This window comes from Chenopodium quinoa, unplaced genomic scaffold (assembly GCF_001683475.1).
Source record: "Chenopodium quinoa cultivar QQ74 unplaced genomic scaffold, ASM168347v1, whole genome shotgun sequence".
Classification (NCBI taxonomy): domain Eukaryota; kingdom Viridiplantae; phylum Streptophyta; class Magnoliopsida; order Caryophyllales; family Amaranthaceae; genus Chenopodium; species Chenopodium quinoa.
In genome coordinates this window covers 14,755-36,472 of record NW_018745062.1, presented here as the reverse complement: position 1 = coordinate 36,472, position 21,718 = coordinate 14,755, and the positions used below count along the sequence as shown (strand labels likewise).

Genomic DNA, 21,718 nt, shown 5'->3' with positions numbered 1-21,718 from the left:
TACTAGGCTTGTTGGGTACAACTAGTGACCATAATAATGGGGCCTTGAGCTTTCTAATTTATTACAGCAAGTTGGATTATAATCTTTAATTTTGGAACATTTTTGGGACAAAAGCTGCTATTATTGGTCACTAACAACAACTTCAAAAGCTATTGCTGAACACGCCCATAAATAGGTTCTTACTCTCTCCAAGTATTAAAAATTTGCGAGAAATTTTTATATGTAACAGGATGCATGCAGGGGGAGGTATATCCAAGAGTAATTTTTTGCTCATTATAATAAAAAAAAGTATCAAATGCGCAAATAATACTGTTAGGCGCACTTACCTCTAACCCACAAGGTAAACTCGTGTACATGCGCGAATTTTCACATTTTCATCCCTCCCTCTCCTTGAAAAAAAGCCCATAAAGAAACTTTTAAACTACTACCTACGTTTTATATTTTTGCAATTTTAGGGTATTATTTGTGAAATATAAAATATTCTAAAGTTACAAAAGAATATAAAACGGAGGTAGTAGATAATTGGGATACAAAAAGAATGATACCCCATATAAGTTGAAAAGAATAAGAGACATACACAAAATGATTTCAGCAAACAATTAAAAAAAGCACAAGTGGACAAGTACTAGAGCTATTTAGTGCATACTCTCTCCGTTTTTAAATTCTTGCTCCATTTCTCTTGGACACATATGTCAATGTTAATCTTTGATCAATAATATTTTTAATTATCAATAATTAATTCTAACAATAGAAAATTAATAATCTATTTATTGAGATGATTCCAACAAGTACCCACAATACTATATTTTTCTTATGTATAAATTGCAAACATTAGTCAAAGTAAGACAAATGAATAGTGCAAAAAATAGAAATGGAGCAAGTATTTAAAAACGGAGGGAGTATATATTGTACTACATATTATTACCAATTTTATTAATTAGCAACCTAAAAAAATTATTAGCAGAAGTCATGATTCACTACAGTCTACAGTGAGTTTTATGGTTTAAATGTAACACTACATAAAACAAGGTTCAAGTACATTCTGAATATATGAAAGTTTATGATTTTACTTACTTATTTCAGAGTTCAGAGATTTATATGAAGCTTGCTGAAACATTGGTAAACGAGACACTCACAAATAAATCTCTTTACTCTTGACAAAAGTTGATATAATATATGATCATTTTACAGTATCTAAAGTTTCAGTTTCATGATAATAAACATGCAAAATATAACCAAATAGCAAAAAACAATAAAAATGTTCTACAAATGTTAGTTTCATACAGTCATAGAAAGAAGCTAAGAATGGTAAAAAGAACAGATTGTATGTATAATATATGGTCCAGGTTCTTACATTATATGGTCCAGACCAAGGACAGAAATAATTAAACATTATTATAAAAAAAAAATTATATTACATGAAAAATAAAAGTAGAGGTTATAGTGAAGAAAAGTGAGAAATGTACTTGGAAAAACAGCAAAGAGTAGTCCACATCTTTTCACATGTCCCGGAGCTCCAAAAATAGAAGACATGCCCATGAGAATAGACCAAACTATGGTGAGTGTCGCCCGGTGCGAATGCGGGTGTGCGTGGGTGTGGGTGTTGGTGTGGCCTTTGTTTGATTGGTGGGGGACTCCTAGGCTTGTGTCCTTCATGTGTTCTTTGTGAATGAGGGTTGTGACCAGTTTTAAGTGTATGTAATGAGAATAATATTGGGGGGGACTACTTCTTATCAATTGGCCTGGGTTTTTTCCTGATTTTTTTTGGTGTGTTTAGACAAGTGGACTAAGATGTCCTTTCTTTGAGATGGTACTATTGATTAGGATTAGATTTTATGTACGATTGAGTGTGTAGTACTTGAAATTTATCCTCGTAATATATAGGATAAAGGTTTAAGATTATATATAACAATATCTAATGTACCGAGCTTGATCTTGGCAAAACTAGCTCATATAATAGCGAATTTCTTAATTCTTGTCATAAGTTTAGGTTTTATTTTATGATAATTTAATTATTGTTATGAGAACTCAATCTAGCTATTAGAAAGAAATTTGAACATTATATTGGCTACATTTACTAGGTTGCAAAGTGACGAAAATGTTTGTGTTTGTATAAATATGACTCATGAGTTATTAATATCACTCACTTTTTGGTAGATTTGGTGATAGGCGATTGGTACATAAATTGAACTTTTATTATTGCATGCATCGAAAATTAAGTATCATCATGAAGATAGTCGGCATGGAATTGGACTTCCTACTAAACGTATGCATAAACTTATTATCATTACCTCTATTTGTGATCGAACATTCTCAGCACCGGCGACCCAAAATAATCGTTATACATGTGCGTCAAAAGAAGAGAAATAATTCCATAGTTCATGGTCCATTCTTCCTAGGATAATGATAGTTAATGGTCCATTATTCTGAAAGTTCTAAGAGGTAGTAAAATAGCTCTTTTGGTCTACACCATACCGTCCATGCAAATAAACATTTATAGCTAATAAATGGAATATACAAATATTGTATGTATACTTGTAATTAGACACTACACTACAATAATCCTGATAACAATGTTACAATGTATCAATAATCGATCAAGAATAATCAACATCTAAAAAGAAATCAAAATTCTAGGGGTAGAAGTTGCTTGGACGATATTGAGACTCTTTCCTCACCCCACAAATGAACTAATACATTCACTAGAGGGTTTCATGCATGTTTGTAAAATAAATTCTTCTCACTAAGCTAACCCTCGAGAATGGCTTGATGGATGTTGCACATGAAACGATCAATTCGAGTCAGGACGTGTACTTGTTTTACTAATAGTGAAGACATGTCGAAACATTCAAATTAATCAAGACATTCAACATGATAATATGGACTTGTAACGAAAGACAGAAAACCAGTACAGTACACATTTGTTTCTTGACTAGCAGAGCCATGATTTGTCAGGTTTATGATAAGAAGATTATCTTGCATCATCTGCCTCACTTCCACACAAAAAAAAAGAAGAAAAAATCAGGTGTTCGATTGGTGGAGGACCATTGACAGGCAACAAACGCCCTCAAAGCTACATCAGATGAAACAAAAATACTTGTGCAGCATCTACGCGCATTGTACTCCCCTGAATTCGTGTACAGCGCGCTTCACTGATCAATAGAAGCAGCATAACACTACGTACAATTGCATCTCACCCTCTTACTCAAGTATACACAAAAGTAGCCTAAAACTCTAAAAGAATACCTGCCATAATCGCAAAGGAAGCCAAGCCTCCTACCCTTTTTTAATAACATGCATCCTAGCTTTATTCTTTTTACATCTTCAGTGATGCATGCAAATCCCATGCTGTTACTAATCATTTTGCACTGCTATGCTTATGCATATCATCTCAGTGGTACTATGTCATACTACCGTAAAATGCATAATGGTAACGAGGCAGGGTCGTAGGGTGATAACATGCCTCCATAATTGGTGTTTCGAGAATGGTTGTAATGTATAGACATGGAGAAGCTCCATACACAACTACAAATGGAATTTCGAGATTTGTTGTAATGTATAGACACGGAGATGCACAATTCACAACTACGAATTTATCTACTACGTATATCATTCGAAATATATTGATTATTGTGACGATTTCCAATAAGAATAAGGAGATTGGGTGAAATTTGACTGGTTGAATACCACGTCTATTGGGCTAAAAACGCACTTAAAATTCAAGCAAAAGGCATTTAACCAATAACAACAAATGAAATATTCAAAGAACAGAGATAGTAATATAATAGTACTTTCATTATATTCATTTCATACATACAATTCATGGATAATAAAAAGTTAGATGATTACATACAACCAAGACCACCTACAATAATATATAATGACATTAGTAGTATTTTTTTTTTTTTCCTTTGGAGGTAGCTAGCAACGTTAGATAGGGGTGGGTTCAAAAAGAAGATTCAAAAGTTCTTGCAAAAAAACACTTGCAACATTCCATGACCTTTTACACTTGATGCAACTTTTCATATGGTCAGTTACTATTAATATGATTTTGAGTTTTTTTTTTTTTTTTTTTTCCTTCCTTATACTATTATATAGTTTTAGTTAGAGGGCCCCAAAAGGAAGATTCTTCATCTTTCCACCATTTAGCTATTTTTCTTCCCTCCAAATCAGCAGCAAAAAATTTAATACATTTTCTTTTTTCTTTTTTTTAAATAAAAAAAGATGGACTTTCATTGTTTGTTGATGCATGATCTTTACATAGCCACTTCAGTTTGCAAAGGAGTGGTGTTGAATCCCACTTGAGGTTGTTGTTGTTGCTCTACCTCCCACATTGCCTTTGCTATAACTCCATTCACTGGCTCATATTCCTAAATTTATAAAAATTAAATAAAATTTTAAAAAAATGAATAAATAAAGTGAAATAATGCCAACTAATTGTGTAATCATTATTATCTATGACTTTTTAATGAATATCATTAATAATAAATCATGTCATTTTACTGTATTTTCATTGCCTCTGATAAGATTTCCACTAAAATATGGTGATGGAGATATTACACATCAAGGTACATATATATATATAGTGGAAATCCCAATATCTTTATCCTTTTAATTGGCATATGACCCCTTTAATAAAACCATTTATAATTTAAGTATTTGATATGACAATATTTTACTATTCTTTCATTATTATGTTATTAAGCTTTAATAACTCTTTTTTCAAAGTCAAGCATATTAATAAAGGGTGATCTAAGTTAATAGTCACTCAAAAAGTAAAATATTATACATACACAAAAAAATTTGAACATTTGATAGCTATAACCAAAAAGTATTTGATATGACAATATTTTACTATTCTTTCATTATTATGTTATTAAGCTTTAATAACTCTTTTTTCAAAGTCAAGCATAGTTAATTAAAGGGTGATCTAAGTTAATAGTCACTCAAAAAGTAAAATATTATACATACACAAAAAAATTTGAACATTTGATAGCTATAACCAAAAATATTATGGGTCAAGATTCATCTCAAAATAACAAGCTACATAACTTACAAGGCATAAACTTGTTCATATATACCAACTTATCCTAAAAACTACTCGTACTACCGTACCTTCATCCAAGTAAAGTTGTCTTATTTCAACATTATACTCTGTATTTCATTCTGTATTTCATATTACAGTATCAACGTCACAATCAATTTAAGCCGTGCAACATGGTAACAAACAGTGTAATTGAAATGGTGAAAATTAGTAAGGTAAGGCCACACAAAAAAAAAAAAAAAAAAAAAAAAAAAAAAAAAAAAAAAAAGATAAGATTTTTACAGAGATTTAAGAGATGAAAAAAAAAGGGTAGGACCCACCTCAAGTTTCTGAACAAGTTCTTTAGCAGTAGGGGCAGAAACAAATATGTGGCGTTGTGAAGGATGAATGAAACCATCATCAACTGCTTTGTCAATGAAAGTGAGCAATGAATTGTAATACCATCAACATTCAGCAATCCCACCTACATATTTTTTTTAATCATATTTCAATCATCAATTTCATATAGTATAAAATGTAATTAATCTATACTTATATTGCATGCATTATTATTTATATTATATGGTAAGGTGTATATGAAATTACATACAGGTTTGTCATGAATTCAAGCTGTGCCCATGTTATAACTTCAAGCAATTCTTCCAATGTTCCATACCACCTGTTCAAATTATAGACAACACATTACGAGTTCAAATTACACTATCAACGTGACAATTAATTAACTCGATTGGTAAAATTTAGCGAGTGGAGAAGTAATGGGACCTGGAAGAGCAATAAAACAATCAGAGTGGCGGGCCATTTCAGCTTTTTCTTTGGTGCATATTTGCAACTGGTCTCAATTCTCCAACTGTTTCTCCAGTAAGCTATAGTTTGAATTTATCCAAAAATACACAAACATTCCCTCATTATTAAGTTATTTTTTGTAAAATAAATTCCATGTAACATAATTTTAACAGAAAAATGACAAAAAAAAGTTTACCTCTTTCCCCATCAAAGTCTTGGGTATAATTCTGTTCATCAAAAATCAAATAATAAACAAAATTATTACACAAAAATTCAATTTTTTTTTTTTTTTTTTATAGAAATGATTTTTTTTTTTTTTTTGGTTTAATCTAGGTTAAAATCATACCCAATAACATGACCACCACCTTGATGAACAGTTTGAGAAACCAAACCCATCAACCCAATACTCCACCACCATAAACAAGATTCAATCTTTTTTCAACCTTGAACAACAAAACACAAAATCAGCTCAAAAAACCCAGGAAATAAAATAAAATTTACACCCTAATTAACAATTTTAAACAGTCATTATTATCAAATGAAAAGAAAGTACCAGTTGTTGGCCAAGTTCAATGGCAGCTTCGCGGTAAGAATCTCGCTTACCAGTGCTACTACCACAGAAAACACAAACACTTTTGAATCTTGAGAAGATGAAGAAGCTTCTTTTTCTATAGTTGTTGTTGGCTCCATTTTTTGCTCTACTACTACTGTTTGTTTTCTCAAAACACATTTTATTTTTTTGGTAATTTATAATTTAATAAAAAGGGGACAAATGGTGATTGGTCAAGGGGAGGTCGGTCCACTATATATAGAGAAATAGAGAGATGGGAAAATGAGAAGGGATCATAATGACTATATAAAGTATTTATAGAGTTTTCATATTTTTTAAGTGTACTTTGTCTTTTTTTTCCTTTTTCTTTTTTTTTTTTTTTGAAATTGAAATTGAAATTGAAATAAAATGAAATGAATTGAATTATTTTATGAAAATTACTTGTAATAAAAAGGAAAAAATATGTGTAGTTTTGAGGTTTGGGGACCAAGGCAAAAAAAGTGGAGCCCCCATTTCTTTTGGAGGAATAGTGTATCAAGTCAAGAGTATGAAATATTGAAATGAGGTTGAGGAGGACAAAAAGGAAAGATTGGCTTCTTCTTTGCTTCTCTTGCCACCCGGTCCCTCCACGTGTCCCCATTTTGCATTTTTTTGGAATTTTTTTCCAAGTATTTAGAAAATATCTCCTTATACTTATGCTCGTGTTAATTTTCTCAACGTTACCTTGATGATTGAACTGACTTGTGAAAAATGTTGATTTGATAAGGTTAAAAAGCATAAATTATCCTGAAAACATCATTAGTAATATCATTTACTTTTCTCATTTCTAATTCTAATGTTTTGTCTCACATTTTTATTTTATTGTGTTTACAAGTTTGTTATGTAATATTTCCCTTTAACATGCATGTAGGTAGAAAATAAATGAGAATTTGTATAGATTATGTAAATTAAAAGCCAAACTAAAAGAAATAATTTTGGGTCAATTTTCAAGGAACTTGGGATATATACTTCATAGTATATTTTGAAATTTATTATTCTTCAATCTAATTAACTAGCTAAGTGGTATCTAGTTAATTAATTAATCAATTAAAGATATGATTAAAACTCTCCATTTTTCATTTCGTAATCTCAAATTTAGATAATATGTCGTCCTTATTTATTAGAAGAGTTTTTATCAAACTTCCATGTGGCAAAGTTTCTTTTCAAAAAAAATCTTGATATATGATGTTTTGTTTACATTATTAAGGTGTTCAACATTCCAACTCATAGTGTCGGAATAAATGTTGATGTCGTTTTATATACGAAGTATATACTTAACTTTAGGTGTTATTGAGTTTCGAGTTTTTGGATATTACATTCATATCTAAGCTCCTAAGTCCTAACACCTAATAATCCAAATTTCAATCCTTATGGAGTTTAGAATTCGATTTTTTATTCTTTTATATAGCATAAAATAGAGAGAAATCAAGAAGTAAAGACGTCCACTCTCTATTTGAACCATCACAATCTTATTGGATATGTTAATATAAACCACCCTCTATTTGCATAAACATAATGAGACAAAATTGAATCAGCCTCAAATAATGTCCAACATAAACTTTATTACACTTATTAAACTATAATAATAATTGGATTTGGACAAATAAGAATCCAATTCAATCTAACTTAATCTTATTATTTACAATTTGGACTGATATAAGATTAATTAATTAATCTCCTGTTTTTTTTTTGTTTGATATTAACACCTTGAGTGCATACGTAATGTCAGCCTCCTTTAGCAAATTATGAACACAAATTTTAATTAATTAATTGACAGCAACTACCTCACTGGCTAATTATATCCTATGTTGCCATCAAGTATATTTGCTAAGATCATAACATTAATTTAATAAACTTTTACGTGTTAAGCTGATATATGTAATTTTATATTAGGTTACACGCGCATTGAACAACATATATGTACGTTATATGATCGAAAACCATATCTTTGACCTATTTTTATATCTTAATAGGTCTTAATAAGATTCCATTATATCTAATTACTACTACTATAACTAATACCGAATCTAATAATTTAATCTTTGTATGATGCGAATGTATTTTGTTTACCGGTCGAGAGACGTATTATTAGACTGTTTCCAAGATTAGCGAAATGGTCAAGTATCCTATCCAATTTATTAATCTTGTTTTCGTAGCCATCGTTACAACGTAGGTGTATGAGCATGTTTTATTAACACCTTTAATTTGTCGGAACTTATGTTATTTGACATCTGGCAAACTTATAAGTTTGTCGGAACTTATATTGTAGGAGTAATAGTTTACATAAGCATTAAAAATACTCTTGAAAATTATTAAAATTTAAAAAATTATGACAAAAAAAACACACTATACACTGATCTATGCGTGTTTTTGTCATGAATTCCTAACTTTATACAATTTTCAATAGTGTTTGTAATGCTTATATATAGCCCTAAAGGCTATGTATATTATTACCCTTTTATTATCAAGACGTATTAATTGGAGAAGATCATATATGACCTATCTTAAATATTTATACATGCAAAACAAAAGGTCGAGTGAAAACGTATTATATCGTTAATTAATTATAGAGATAATATAATCATTATTATTTCAGACAAAAATGTAATTTTATATTTTATACAAAGTTTCTATTAATTTTTTTTTTGAAAGGTAAGAAAAAAAAAGAAGAAATTACTTAATATTTTCTATTATACAAAGTTTCTATTATTGAATATGTGACAATTGATTCATTCATATGTATATACGTAGTTTATATGACTATTACTTTCGAACAGATGGGTATTACGATAATAGTTAAAGGGATGATAATAGAAACGGTTAGATAAAAAAAAAGTGAGGAAATGCACCTCTAATGATTGCCAATAAAACGAGAGGAAAGCACGATTAATCCACACTCGATCAACTTGGCTAATACGAAGTCCAAATATCAATATATCCTTCTGTCTTGGGATGTGATAATCAAATGATACTCTAATTTATTTTTTTTAAAATAATTCAAAGTAATTAAAAAAGTTAAAAAATCTAAAAGATGGTGGCGACTACACGTGCAGTAGCAGCACTAGGATAAAATAGGCATAATCAAATGCTTTAACTTGTACGACTTGCCTATGTTATTCCAATTATTATTTCTTTTTGTTTCCATAAATATTATCGATTTTCCCCACCGTCCACCAACCAAAACCCTAGATCATATGATCATATCTATATCCAACTTCTATCTCTTGTGGATTGTAATAATAACTGAAAAAACTAATGTTTCTAGTGGTTTTATAATTAATTTTGTTTTTAAAATTTATGAATAATTTTTGTAAATATATATATTGGATTTTTTTAAATATCGCCAATTATTATAATTGTTATTCATCTTATCTATTGTAAGATAAAATGATAGTCCTAATCAATTTTTTATTATTATTGAAAAAGGTAAGAAAATTTAAATAGTGCGAGTAATTATATATAAATGAAAAAACTAATGTTTTTAGTGGTTTTATATTTAATTTAATTTTTAAAATATATAAATAATTTTTTTAATATATATTGGATGTTTCTAAATATTGCCATTTATTATAATTGTTATTCATCTTATCTATTGTAAGATAAAATGATACTCCTAATTAATTTTTTATTATTATTGAAAAAGGTAAGAAAATTTAAATAGTGTGAGTAATTATATTTTATGTGCTATGTGTTAGACTATCTTGTACAAGTATAATCTTTTTATTTCATATAGAATATTTTAAACTCATTTATATTTTTTCTACAATTACATTTTAAGATAATATTTAAGGATAAGATAGACGTTGATAAAAATAATTATGAATATGTATATAAAAAATTATTAAAAATATATAAAAAGGACAAAGGAAATACTCGTATGATGAAAATAAATATTGTTGGTGAAGCTTAATTTAAATAAATATTTGTTCCGCCCTTACCTACATAGTACATACTACATCCTCCGTGTTTTGTAGTGGACAATACATCTAATCATCATTAAACATTGAAGAGACTAACTAACTAGCAAACAAACCTAACAATTGAGATTTCCTGATTCATTCACATACTATAAATGCACTTTTTAGCAATAATTTTGTAGTCTTATAGATATATATTTTGCTAATTATCTTAATTTTTTATATTAGTAAAAAAATTTAGAGATTCAATTAATTATCTAAAAATATATGAAAAATTACAAGTTAAATCATAGTATATATGTGAAAAAATGTAGTGTGTGGTACACTTGTTTAATGAATACTCGATCATTTTTTACTCGTAATTGTTTTTATCTACGAAGTTTATTATAAATTATTTAAAATGCGTAATGCATTCTATTTACATTTTTTTTTATCTATAACTTCATTTAATCATTTTACATACCCAAAATAGAAATTCATGTGAAAACATCTTTTTACTATTGTTGTTAAGATAAAAAAGAAAGGTACTTTAAAAAATTAAAGGGTAGGTATGACCAAGCAAAATGAATGGAAAGGGACAAAACATAAGGCAACGTGTGGGTGAACAATTTAGTAATAACACAATAAAGCTTTATTTAAATTTGATGAAATTATAATTACATAATTAAATTGGACCCCCTAAAAACTAGTTATTACTCACAATTGTTGGGCTATGATTGGGTCAAATGATAGTGTAATTAGCCCCCACCAAAACCCACAAAAAAAGTGTTTATCCACACACAAAAGCAAGGCTTCAATGCAAGTTACCTCTTTCTTTGTTTGTAAATAAGCTTAGCTTTTTTAGGGAACCTTTAATTTAGGCAGCAGTGTAGCAGCAGCAGCAACATACAGCGCAGTTGGTTAGCTGCTGATCGATCAGTGTGTTTCTCGTTTAGCTGCTGCTGCTATTGCCTTTTGTTAACGTAAACCACTCTTCCTTTTCTATCCATTTCTATGTGAGACCTTATATATTATACGTACGTTTTGATAAAAGCTATGACTTCTTTTTACACTCTTGATTAGAGTAAGTTATACTCTATCTAATTTGACTCTGCACGAGTAAAACCCTGTTATTTAGAAATTAGAACTGCTCTGTTGAAATTTGCTCTGCTTTGCTGATTCAATCTGCTCTGCTCTGGCAGAAACTTAAAAGAACAAGGTTTAAAGTGTTAGTCTAATGGTAGTAATGAACCTTTAAACCTTGAAAATTGAGAGTTTAGTCCCCGCTAAGGCATTTTAATTTGAGAGTGAGAAATCCCTTATCCTTCTCACTTATTAGTTATTACTCTCAAAATATCTAGCTAGTCGGCTTGTTGACCTAGATAGTTGGGCCGACTTATGACTCTATGAGAGGTTCTAGATTTTACTTTTCCCGGCCCGTTTCTTATAAATGCATTAAATAATAATCTCTTCTATTTTAAAATACTTGCAACATATTCTCTTGATACAAAGTTTTAAGAAAGAGATTGGAGAAGAAAACAAATTCTCTGCTCTACTCTACTTGCCTAAAAGCTTAAAATAACAGGGTCTTACTCCTTCAATCTTTTTTTATTTGCACTAGGGACCCACTTTTTGTGAGAGTTTTTTGGATCAAATGGTGCAAACAATAAGGGATGGAGAGAGTAATTAATAACCCACGTATGAGTTAGGACTAGTTATTCACATTGAAGAAATATGGTAAAAATATAAGATTGATGACCTGATTTATCTATTGATCATCAATTGATTTTAAAATGAAATCCTACTAACCAAGTTTATGCATGATCATTTTCTTCTTTGGTAGTTTGGTGTACTCAATCTAGTGAAGTTAATAAATCAAATTTATACACGAATAAGGTGTACTATTTGTAACTACAAGCTAACTGAAAGTAGTGATTAATTAATTAGTACAAGTAGAAATTAAAGTTGATCGAGCTAGCAAAATGGATTAATACGTCATGGCGTATAAATGATTTGTGATGATTATCGGGAATTCGATCAGAGTTCAGCTTTATCATTAACTGATGGTTCCCAAGACAGGTTTGATATGGACAATTCTGTGGCAGTAGATATATTATTACTCGTATTATCATTACTCATTAATTATTTTCTGCATTTTCATCTTTTTTTAATATCGCTACCTTTTCTACTTCACTAGGTCTATCACTTTTTCTTTTTCTTTTAGATGCTATGTAAGCAAGTAAGCTACTCCCAAAATCCCAATATTATCTGATCAAATCAATAATAAAAAAAAAAACAGATAAGTAAATAAGGTAAATCATTAAACATAGCCTTAATTAGGAAAATAATACGAATATATATTCATTCCCTATATATATATATATTTATTTATATTCACAATTTCTTTTAAAGATAAGGAGAAATATCCTGATATATACTTCAATTTTTAAGAATTTTTTGGTCCAATATTTCCGGGTCAGACACTTTAAAAGCGAGGGAAAGGCCGGATAAAAAAATCTCTCACCTTCAAAGTGTCTCTAATAGGCATTAAATAAACCCCAACCTTGAGGTTTTTCCACTAAACCAAATTTAATGTCGCAACACTTATATTTGCGTATGATTTCAATGAGGCTAGTAGGTTATGCACGGAGGAGAACTATTTGTCGATCTATAAAAAACCCCAACATTAATCTCTCGTATGACTAATATGAGACTCAACATCTCTAGTAGGCCATAGAGTCGTGATTAGCAAAAATTTATATCTTTATGGGATAAAGTTAGGACAATGGATCACATATCCTATCCTCTATCATAATACACCAATATAAAAAAAACACTCCACAATTCGGAAAAGATTAACATATAATTAGACTTAACATAATAATGATATATAGTCATCACGATACAATTAGTAATTAAGTGTAGATAATGAAAATTTATGATAATTGATTTATATATTTTTTTAAAAATTTTAATGGGAGATTCTTAAGTAGTTGTAGTTCATTGTTGAACATCATAATATGATATTGTAGTAGTCTTGTACGTAGAAGTTGGTATGGTATTGAGATAAGAGGTGACATGAAAGAGAGAATGAATGGAGGAAACACGGTAACCTATCTTGTGGCACAATATGATACTGTAGTAGTGATGAACTTATATGTTTTGGTAACTTCCCGCAAAGTCTTTTAGCTCTTATTTTAATTTGGAATAAAATCCTCCTAATGTCTTCCAAACAAAAAAAAAAAGAGAGAGAGAAAGAGAGAATGAATGGAGGGTGCATATATATGAAAGAAAGTGAAAGGGAAAGTGATTAGAGAGAAGTGTAAGGGGATGGCAGTGAAACACGGGCAATTAATGTAGGGATGTAAATGACAATTGATTTGATAAGGGCATTGTTCATACTTCATGTATACTATAGACTTTCCCAAAATCAAATCTGGCTACGTGTCATGATTTAAGTGGACAATAGGAGAATGTCCGTCTATTCCAACTGACCGCTATTCCGCATCACACATTACGGAGTACATTACAAGCGCATCCTTCCTTTCCCTCGCTCTCTTTTGTGTATTTCCTTTGTTTTTTTCTACTTTTACCTATACTCCGTGTCTCCGTTTCGATTTTAAGCAGGGGTGATAAATAAATCGGGCTCGTCGAACCTATGCATAAAATTTTATGCCCAAACTCATTAAATAGTATTGGTATTGTTGGACCAAAGCGAGTTTTTTTTTGGCTTATTTTGGTCCAAGCTTGGGTTATGAATTGAACTAAAAATGCATTTTTTTTTGTTTGTCAAAAACTGTACTAGGCTAGATCAGGTTAGCGGATTGGATCACTAATGATCTCCTCTATTTTAACACTATTTGCATATACGGAGTATTCCTTTGATTATTTTTGAATAATTTATACGAATAACTTGTAACATTCTTCGTATTTTGTGTGTGGGGTGTGACCGCTTGTAAAAAACAAAGTAATCCATATAACACTGATCGAGTAACTCATGTTATATTGACTAAGTAGCCCCTAAAGTACTGATCAAGTTTCCCTATTATACTGACGAAATAACCCTTGTAGAACTGATCGAGTAACCTCTACAACACTAACGAATTTACCCTCACATATAAGAATTTTTGTAATATTATTATTATTATTACTACTTATAAATATGAAGTATAAATAATACGAGTAATTAAATATAAAATGTTGACAAATGTGAAATAAGAAAGGTTGCAAAATAACTGAGAAAATATTTACCTCGTTTTTGATATATTTCATTTGATTTATTTTTTTTTGAAAGAATTTCATTTGAATTTATGTTTTAATAAACTAAATTTATTACTATATATATATTTATTATTTGTATCTTATAAGGCAAAAACTAATGAATGCTCCATATGTCAGGGGGCGTTAAATAAGAGAAGAAAAGTAGAAATATTAAAATAAAATAAACATTAATTACACTAATTTACACATTATGTTGACATTTAATATATTTTTTAGGTGAAATGCTAACTTTTAGAAAGATAAGTGAAATATTAATATTAGTTATCTAACACTTCGAGAGCGCTCCTTAATATGATGATTTGATAATACCTTATTTGAAAAGATTAAATTTATTTTGCATAAACTTATCCTTTTTTTTTTTTTTTTTTTTTTTTTTAGTGGAATACCATCCTTCCTTTCTTTTTCCGCTCTTAACTACGTAGTACATTTTTATTTAATTAATTGAGTTAGGCTCTATTCTTTTGAATTGTTGCGGTTTGCTTTGCTGAAATCTGTTTTGAAGCTCAAAAAAACAAGGCCTTAAAGTGTTAAATTCACAAATGAACATTCTTTGATGTTTCATTTGAGTTATTTTAATTTTCATCTATAATTATTATATTTTTATTCATTATCTAAATGTAATTTTTACACAATTAATATAATCAATTTTCACATTTTTTTTAAAATCAAAACAACCTACTCTCTCCGTCTCATATTATACTTCTTGTTTTTCTATTATAGAGATCCCAAAATATTGTTTCTGTTTTTATTTTTGGATAGTATGTAAAAACCCTCATTTTTTTTAACTTTATTCATTACACTTCCTAAATTACCCTTAAATTTTTCATTTGACTTGTACTTTTTTCCACTTTCTCTTTCTAATTTTTTGTCTATGATTGTGTTTTTTATTTTTATTTATTTATTTATTATTTTTTTTTTTTTTACATTCTACTCTTTAACTTTTGTCTATAATTGTATTTTTCATTTTTTTTTTTATTTTTTTTTTATTTTTTTTATTTATGTACTTTATCCACTTTCTCCTCCAATTTTTTAAATATCGTGAAAAAACACAAACAGAAACTATATATTTAGACGGAGGGAGTATAAAATATATCCAGTGGCGGTAAAAATAACTTCACACACCGGTAAATGTAGTTAAATCCTCAATGACAATTAACAGTAAAAACCAAAGGAAAGGTAAGAGAGTAGGGAATAGGCTGCGGCAGCTGATGGAATAGGGGGAGTTGCATAGAACGGCGCAATGATTATTGATTGGTTGTGCCCTGCATTAATCCTTTTATGTGTCTATTCATCTTTCTTTTTCCGGTTACTCTCATCACCCCTTCTGTTTCTCTCCTTTTGATTTCGCTGCCAATACTCCCACTATTCCTTCTCTATTTTTTAATTTTTTACGATGTCAAGACACGTTTCTTTCTATTAGGTTTGGACACGCTTAGCTTAATTAGCTTATACAAAACATTTAATAAGCACAAATTTGCGTTGGAGTAGTATTTCATGCGACTATTAGATCTTAGATTAGTGCCTAATGTGTAATGTGACACAAATGCCACCCTTTGCACACACAACTCTAATGTACAACCTCCGAATCTCCTATTCATGCCTACAGAGATATATATGTAAGTTCGTGTCTTTACTTCATGCGCACTTTACTTTGTATACGTAACAAATAATTTTCTTAACCTTTTGATAGGCCTTGTACCCAATTAACATTTGAATAAATGTTTGTTAGAAACTTCAAATGTGTAATTTGTTAAGAATATAAGATCAATCTATTAAACTTATGTGTCCATGGACATACGTTAGAAAATCCGAAATACAACGCTAAAAAGTAAGGATATCTAATATCTTTGGCCGAGATTTTATTTGATAAATCATAGCATAGCCAAAGTATGATATGGTATGGAAATATTTAAATATCTTATTATTTTTTTTTTTAATTTTTTTATCTTACAAGGAGCTAGGATGTGGTATAAAATGATTAACAACTACTCCCTCATTTCTTTATATTTGCAACATACCCCTTTTCACGGTATTTAAGAAAAGTGAGACTCATATGATTTAATACAGTTAAAATGAGGATGAGAGATGGTTAAGAGTATAATATACTGGGCCACGAGGTTAAAATAAGGGTAATAGTACAATTTTTAACAAAAATACTTTCTAATTATAATGTGTTGTATGTATTGTGACATTTTCATTTTAAAAAAGTGTTGCAAATATAAAGCAGCGGAGGAAGTAGATTTTAATTATTCATATAGTCGAAGAGACCACAACTATCTAAGATTTTTCCTCAAATACTAACAAAGCCAAGCAAATTTGTTTCCAAAGCAAAGGCAAAATCTTGCCCACATAGCTTCATTTTCGCATGTTTAACAGGTGTTTACTTTGAAGGTGGGGGTGGGAGGTGGAATGTTATAAGTATGGGCTATTAGTCCTGTTGTAACACTAACATTGCACAACTAGCTGGTGCTACTCGTTTCATGGAGAAAGCATTTTGCTTCTATTTCCCAATAACTTATCTCCTTTCAATTTCACTGTAATGGTCTACTATACACTGATTTTTGTTATAATAATTGGTAAGAAAAGTCAATTTTAGGATTTGGTACCACATATACAAGTATAACCACAACTAGTTCTTGCTTACACCAATGCATCGGTGTAACTTGTACAAGCCATACTACCATACAGTGTCATTACATACAATTCGATCAATCTGTCGGACTATACATCAAATCAATTAGTCGTTTCATTAATCAATTTGTTACATATGTGTGTTGATTATTCTTGATATTCTAAATTTAAATATGTAACGTATTTTATCATAGTAAACAAAAGAACTGAATAAATCCGATATCACTGTCAACTAAGTAACTAACTATGTTAAAATGAGGTTAATTTTGTTAGAAAACCTACAAGAAAAAGGGCATGATGAGACCTCATATTAGTCACATATGACATTTGATACACAAATAAGCTGAGTAAGATATACGACAGTTTGGGGGCAAAAAATAATGCTACAATAATTAAAAAGAAACAAAGAAACAGGCAAATTGATGGAAGTGTCTTGGTTGCTTAATAGAGTAGTCAACATGTTGTTCCCCTCTTCGTCGTCACCCTCAATATCGTTAAGGGGAGGTTGGAGGGGCCAGTTCCCCACACCAAAAGAATCTTCCCTTCATTTGAAAATGACCCTTTATTGTTGATTTTTACATATACGGTAACCTTCCCTTCTCACTTTTCATTTTCGTTCTTGCTTCATTTTCTACGCGTAGTTGTTCTTTGGAATTACTATTCCCACTTGTTCCTCTTTATACAAGTCTTTAGAACGTGGAGATCAATCGTTTATCTTGATGAGACTAAAGAGATGATTGCATATAAGGAGTTAAAAGCGAGAACATACATAAAGTAACATTTAGTTTGTATTGGTTGTCATGTAAATTTGTTTAATCTAGCCAAAGTAATATGAAGTACGGAGTTAAATCACACAAAGAAGTGAGAAATTAAAATCATTTATAAGGATGGGACATTGGTAGAAAAACATCCTAAATTCCTAACATTTGTTTTCAAACAAATTTCAATGAATTGGATTTACACAATTTTATGGTCTTTGTGGAGTATTGTACTCCTTTAGGATCCGGCTCGTTAGGCCCATTTTCTACATTATGAAAACGGCCCACTATTTGTTTGGATGATTAAAACCTCAGTTCCTCAAATGAGCTGTTGTACTTCAACAGATTTTTGCCTTTACAACACTTTTTTCTCTTGTGATAATACATTTCATTTCTTTTAGCTATTAGTTACTAGCGTAGCTATTGTGTAAAATGATCGAAGTAGACGTTGATATAGTGTATTACGTGGTGAATTTTTTTACATCAGGGTATAGTCAAACTCCCTCCCTCCACGACATAGCTCAAGAATCCACCCTCATCACTTATCGCCACCTCTATCCCTTCGCTTTCCTTTTGTTCAAACTAATGGTATATTTAGCGAATTAGTGTAAGGTTTGTATTCAAAGGGAAAATTCGGGCTTGACATTCTTATGTATATATCTCTTTTTTATTACATACTTATTTTCATTATTATGTAAACTATATACTTCTAGTTTTATTATTCTATAACACAAGGAAATACATACAAGTACAACTTATAGCTTAGGCACATTTTTCCATTTAAATTTATTTCCATTGTGTATCATCACAAGGAGAGCAAGCCTCTTGAGCAATATCAGTGATTTGAACTTTTGTGTCATATATAACTCCGGGCTTCCAATCTGCTGGTAACACATTTTTGGCCCAAATATTTTTGCCATCGTAGCCCGATGTTACAACAAATCTGAACTGCAAAGGCCCATTTGGTGCCTTGCTTGTGTCCCACACTATTCCATGATTCCGGCTCATGAAAGTCCAATTTGGTGAACCAACCTATTATTTCATACACAAACACAAAAATTAAAGTTTATTAAGGTATCATTAATGTGAACCAACCTATTATTTCAATACAAACACAAAAATTAAAGTTTATTACATGTGAACAAATATTCTTAAAATGTGGGCTAATGTTTTTGACATGCAAGTTCTATTTTTGAATTTTATATTTTCCTAACCTCTCATTTATGGAGATATCCCTAGTTTGCAAATTAATAAGTAGATGGATGAATATCACTAAACTTGTTTAACTACTTGCTTGTATGCTTGAAGAAATAGCTGAAGTACTTTTCACAATATGCAATGGTTACCTGAGCAACGTCGATTGCTACAATTTCTGTTTGACCACCTTGGTAGAGAATTTTAATTGCCAAGTAACCAGGATTATGGCTAGACTCGTCAACTCGAATAGCCAAATTTTGACCTATATAATCACACGGGATCCTGTTATGCATATATGTAAAATGATGTAAGAACAATATTAACCTTAATATTTTCTACGCCATACTTAAGATTAACTTAGAATATGTTCACCACAAATCATGTTTTTGCATTTTTGAAAATTATCAATATCGATAGAACATATTCTTTCACACTTGTAATTGTTTTCAATGTATCATTTCACATTCATAAATATATTCGAAGAATATAAGCAAGATAACATAAAAATTTGTTGAGAGATTTAACCTTTTATATTCCACGTCAGTAATTCCAAGCTTCTCAACATCGAGGTCCTTTCCAGGGTTGGCCATGGCTTTGAAAGCTCGATTACTTAGAACAAAATCATTTTTGTTATTTGTATTCAAATCAGTCAATATCACTTTAGTTCCTGCCTTACTACACAGATAATTATCTTTGCATCTTATCTGCCATAACAAAAATCCCAAAAATAACTGATTTTAGCACATAGTATAACAATATAACATCAGTGATCAACTATGTTACTAAAGCATACTCGTACTAACGGTCCATCTAAATTTAGTTGTCACAATACAATTTTAAACGACAATATCAACGTGACAACTAATCTCGAATATAAAATACCTGAAAGCATGCACCACAGCCAGCACCATCGTTATACAATTTAGAGACACCAGCTGCAAGAAATCCCCTGTTTAAGTTCAAAGCCAACGAACCATACCCACATGCTCCAGCTGCATCAAATCAACAAATTAATAAAAACCCACTTAATATTATGATCAAATATCATCTGGGTCGTCCTCAATATATACTAATTACATCCACTTCAATCAAAATTCAATATTAAAAAATCAATAAAAACAGGGGAGATATTTATTTACATGAAAGTGGTGAATCATTATAGAAAAAAGCAGCCTTTGATCGATGAACACAACGATCACAAGCTGTTACAGATGATACAAAAATTATTATAAAGATGAAGACGACAAATTCCGCCATATTTGATTAATTTTGTGGAATATTTTGAATTGTGTTAGAAACTATTGATTTAATTCACACATATATATATATATAGAAAATTACGCATAATATAGAAAAAATAAAAATAAAAATGGTGTACAGGTAAGCAAAAAGAGGGAGAAAATGAGATATAAATAATGAGGTAAGTTTGTTGAGGGGTTGAAGGAAAAAGACAGGGGAAATTGTGCAAACGCGGAAAAATGGCGGCGAAAAAAGAAAAAAAGAATGAGGACGATGAAAGTGAGTGAATATGTAAAACAGGGCACTTAGTTACTGGTTTTTGTTGGTGGCCATTATCTAATGTGCTGTCTTGACTATTGACAATTACCCAATATTTCATTTGTTTTATATTGAATGATTATGATATTGTTATGATTAGTGATTTTGTTATTGGAGTATTAACTTATTATATTAGGGCATGTGTAATCCTACTTAATTGCTTATATCATCATGTTTCATTCTATTATGAGATGGGTGTAAATTAATGTTTAATCTGCTAATAGTGATGAATGTGTAATTGATTTAAATTAATGTTCACTCATAGTGATGAATTTGTAATTGATTTAAATTTAGATACACTCATAGTGTGATGAATTTGTAAGGTTCATGTTAATAATTTTCTATAGTTTAAAGTAGGGGTTACTTTCTTTACTTTTCTATTATTAACTATTAACACCTTATGATTTGAGTCTTGTTCAGTATGTAATTGTATAGGTAGGTAGTTGTTAGATATGGTAGTAATGGTTAGTTATGCGAATAACGGTTAATTGTCTTAAAATCTATCTATTAGCATGAATGATGATGAATTGATAACTATAGCTCACAATTTTTTCCCAAAATTAATGGTTTTCGTGAGTTTTTGTCAATGTATACACAATTGCAAAATCTATCATGAACTCAATCAGTAACGGATCTTGAATCAATAAATCGAGTTGCTTAAAATATAAATAATGTTGTAATAATAAACAATTACAGTATTAGACAAACTTGGAAAAGGACAAAATGAGACTAACGACAAAACATGCTTGAAAGTTGATTTTTAAGGTATTGCCATATTGATGACTGATAAGTAAAATAGAAGACAATCTACTAGACTTACACACTTACTATCATCCGTATGAGACCCGGCTAATAGTCCACACCTAGTAACCATGATGATGATTGGTGAATCATGTATGTTTCATGAATTGCTGAATTTGCATTGTTAGAACTTTGAAGTGACTTTAGGACATACTTCGTATTCAAGACATTATAATGTTAG

General features: G+C 30.0%; 1 protein-coding gene and 1 pseudogene across 1 annotated transcript; both read right to left on the bottom strand.

Moving 5' to 3' along the window:
• Positions 1 to 3,774: 3,774 nt before the first annotated feature.
• Positions 3,775 to 6,534, bottom strand: LOC110709229 (annotated as a pseudogene).
• Positions 6,535 to 18,580: 12,046 nt separating this feature from the next.
• On the bottom strand, positions 18,581 to 20,764 carry LOC110709228 (expansin-like A2). Its single transcript, XM_021887437.1, has 5 exons — positions 20,319 to 20,764; positions 20,062 to 20,171; positions 19,705 to 19,883; positions 19,329 to 19,461; positions 18,581 to 19,014 (listed from the first exon to the last, which is right to left on the bottom strand). The coding sequence occupies exons 1-5, from the start codon at positions 20,434 to 20,436 to the stop codon at positions 18,769 to 18,771; spliced, it is 786 nt and encodes a 261-aa protein (XP_021743129.1). The 5' UTR covers positions 20,437 to 20,764; the 3' UTR covers positions 18,581 to 18,768.
• Positions 20,765 to 21,718: the final 954 nt, after the last annotated feature.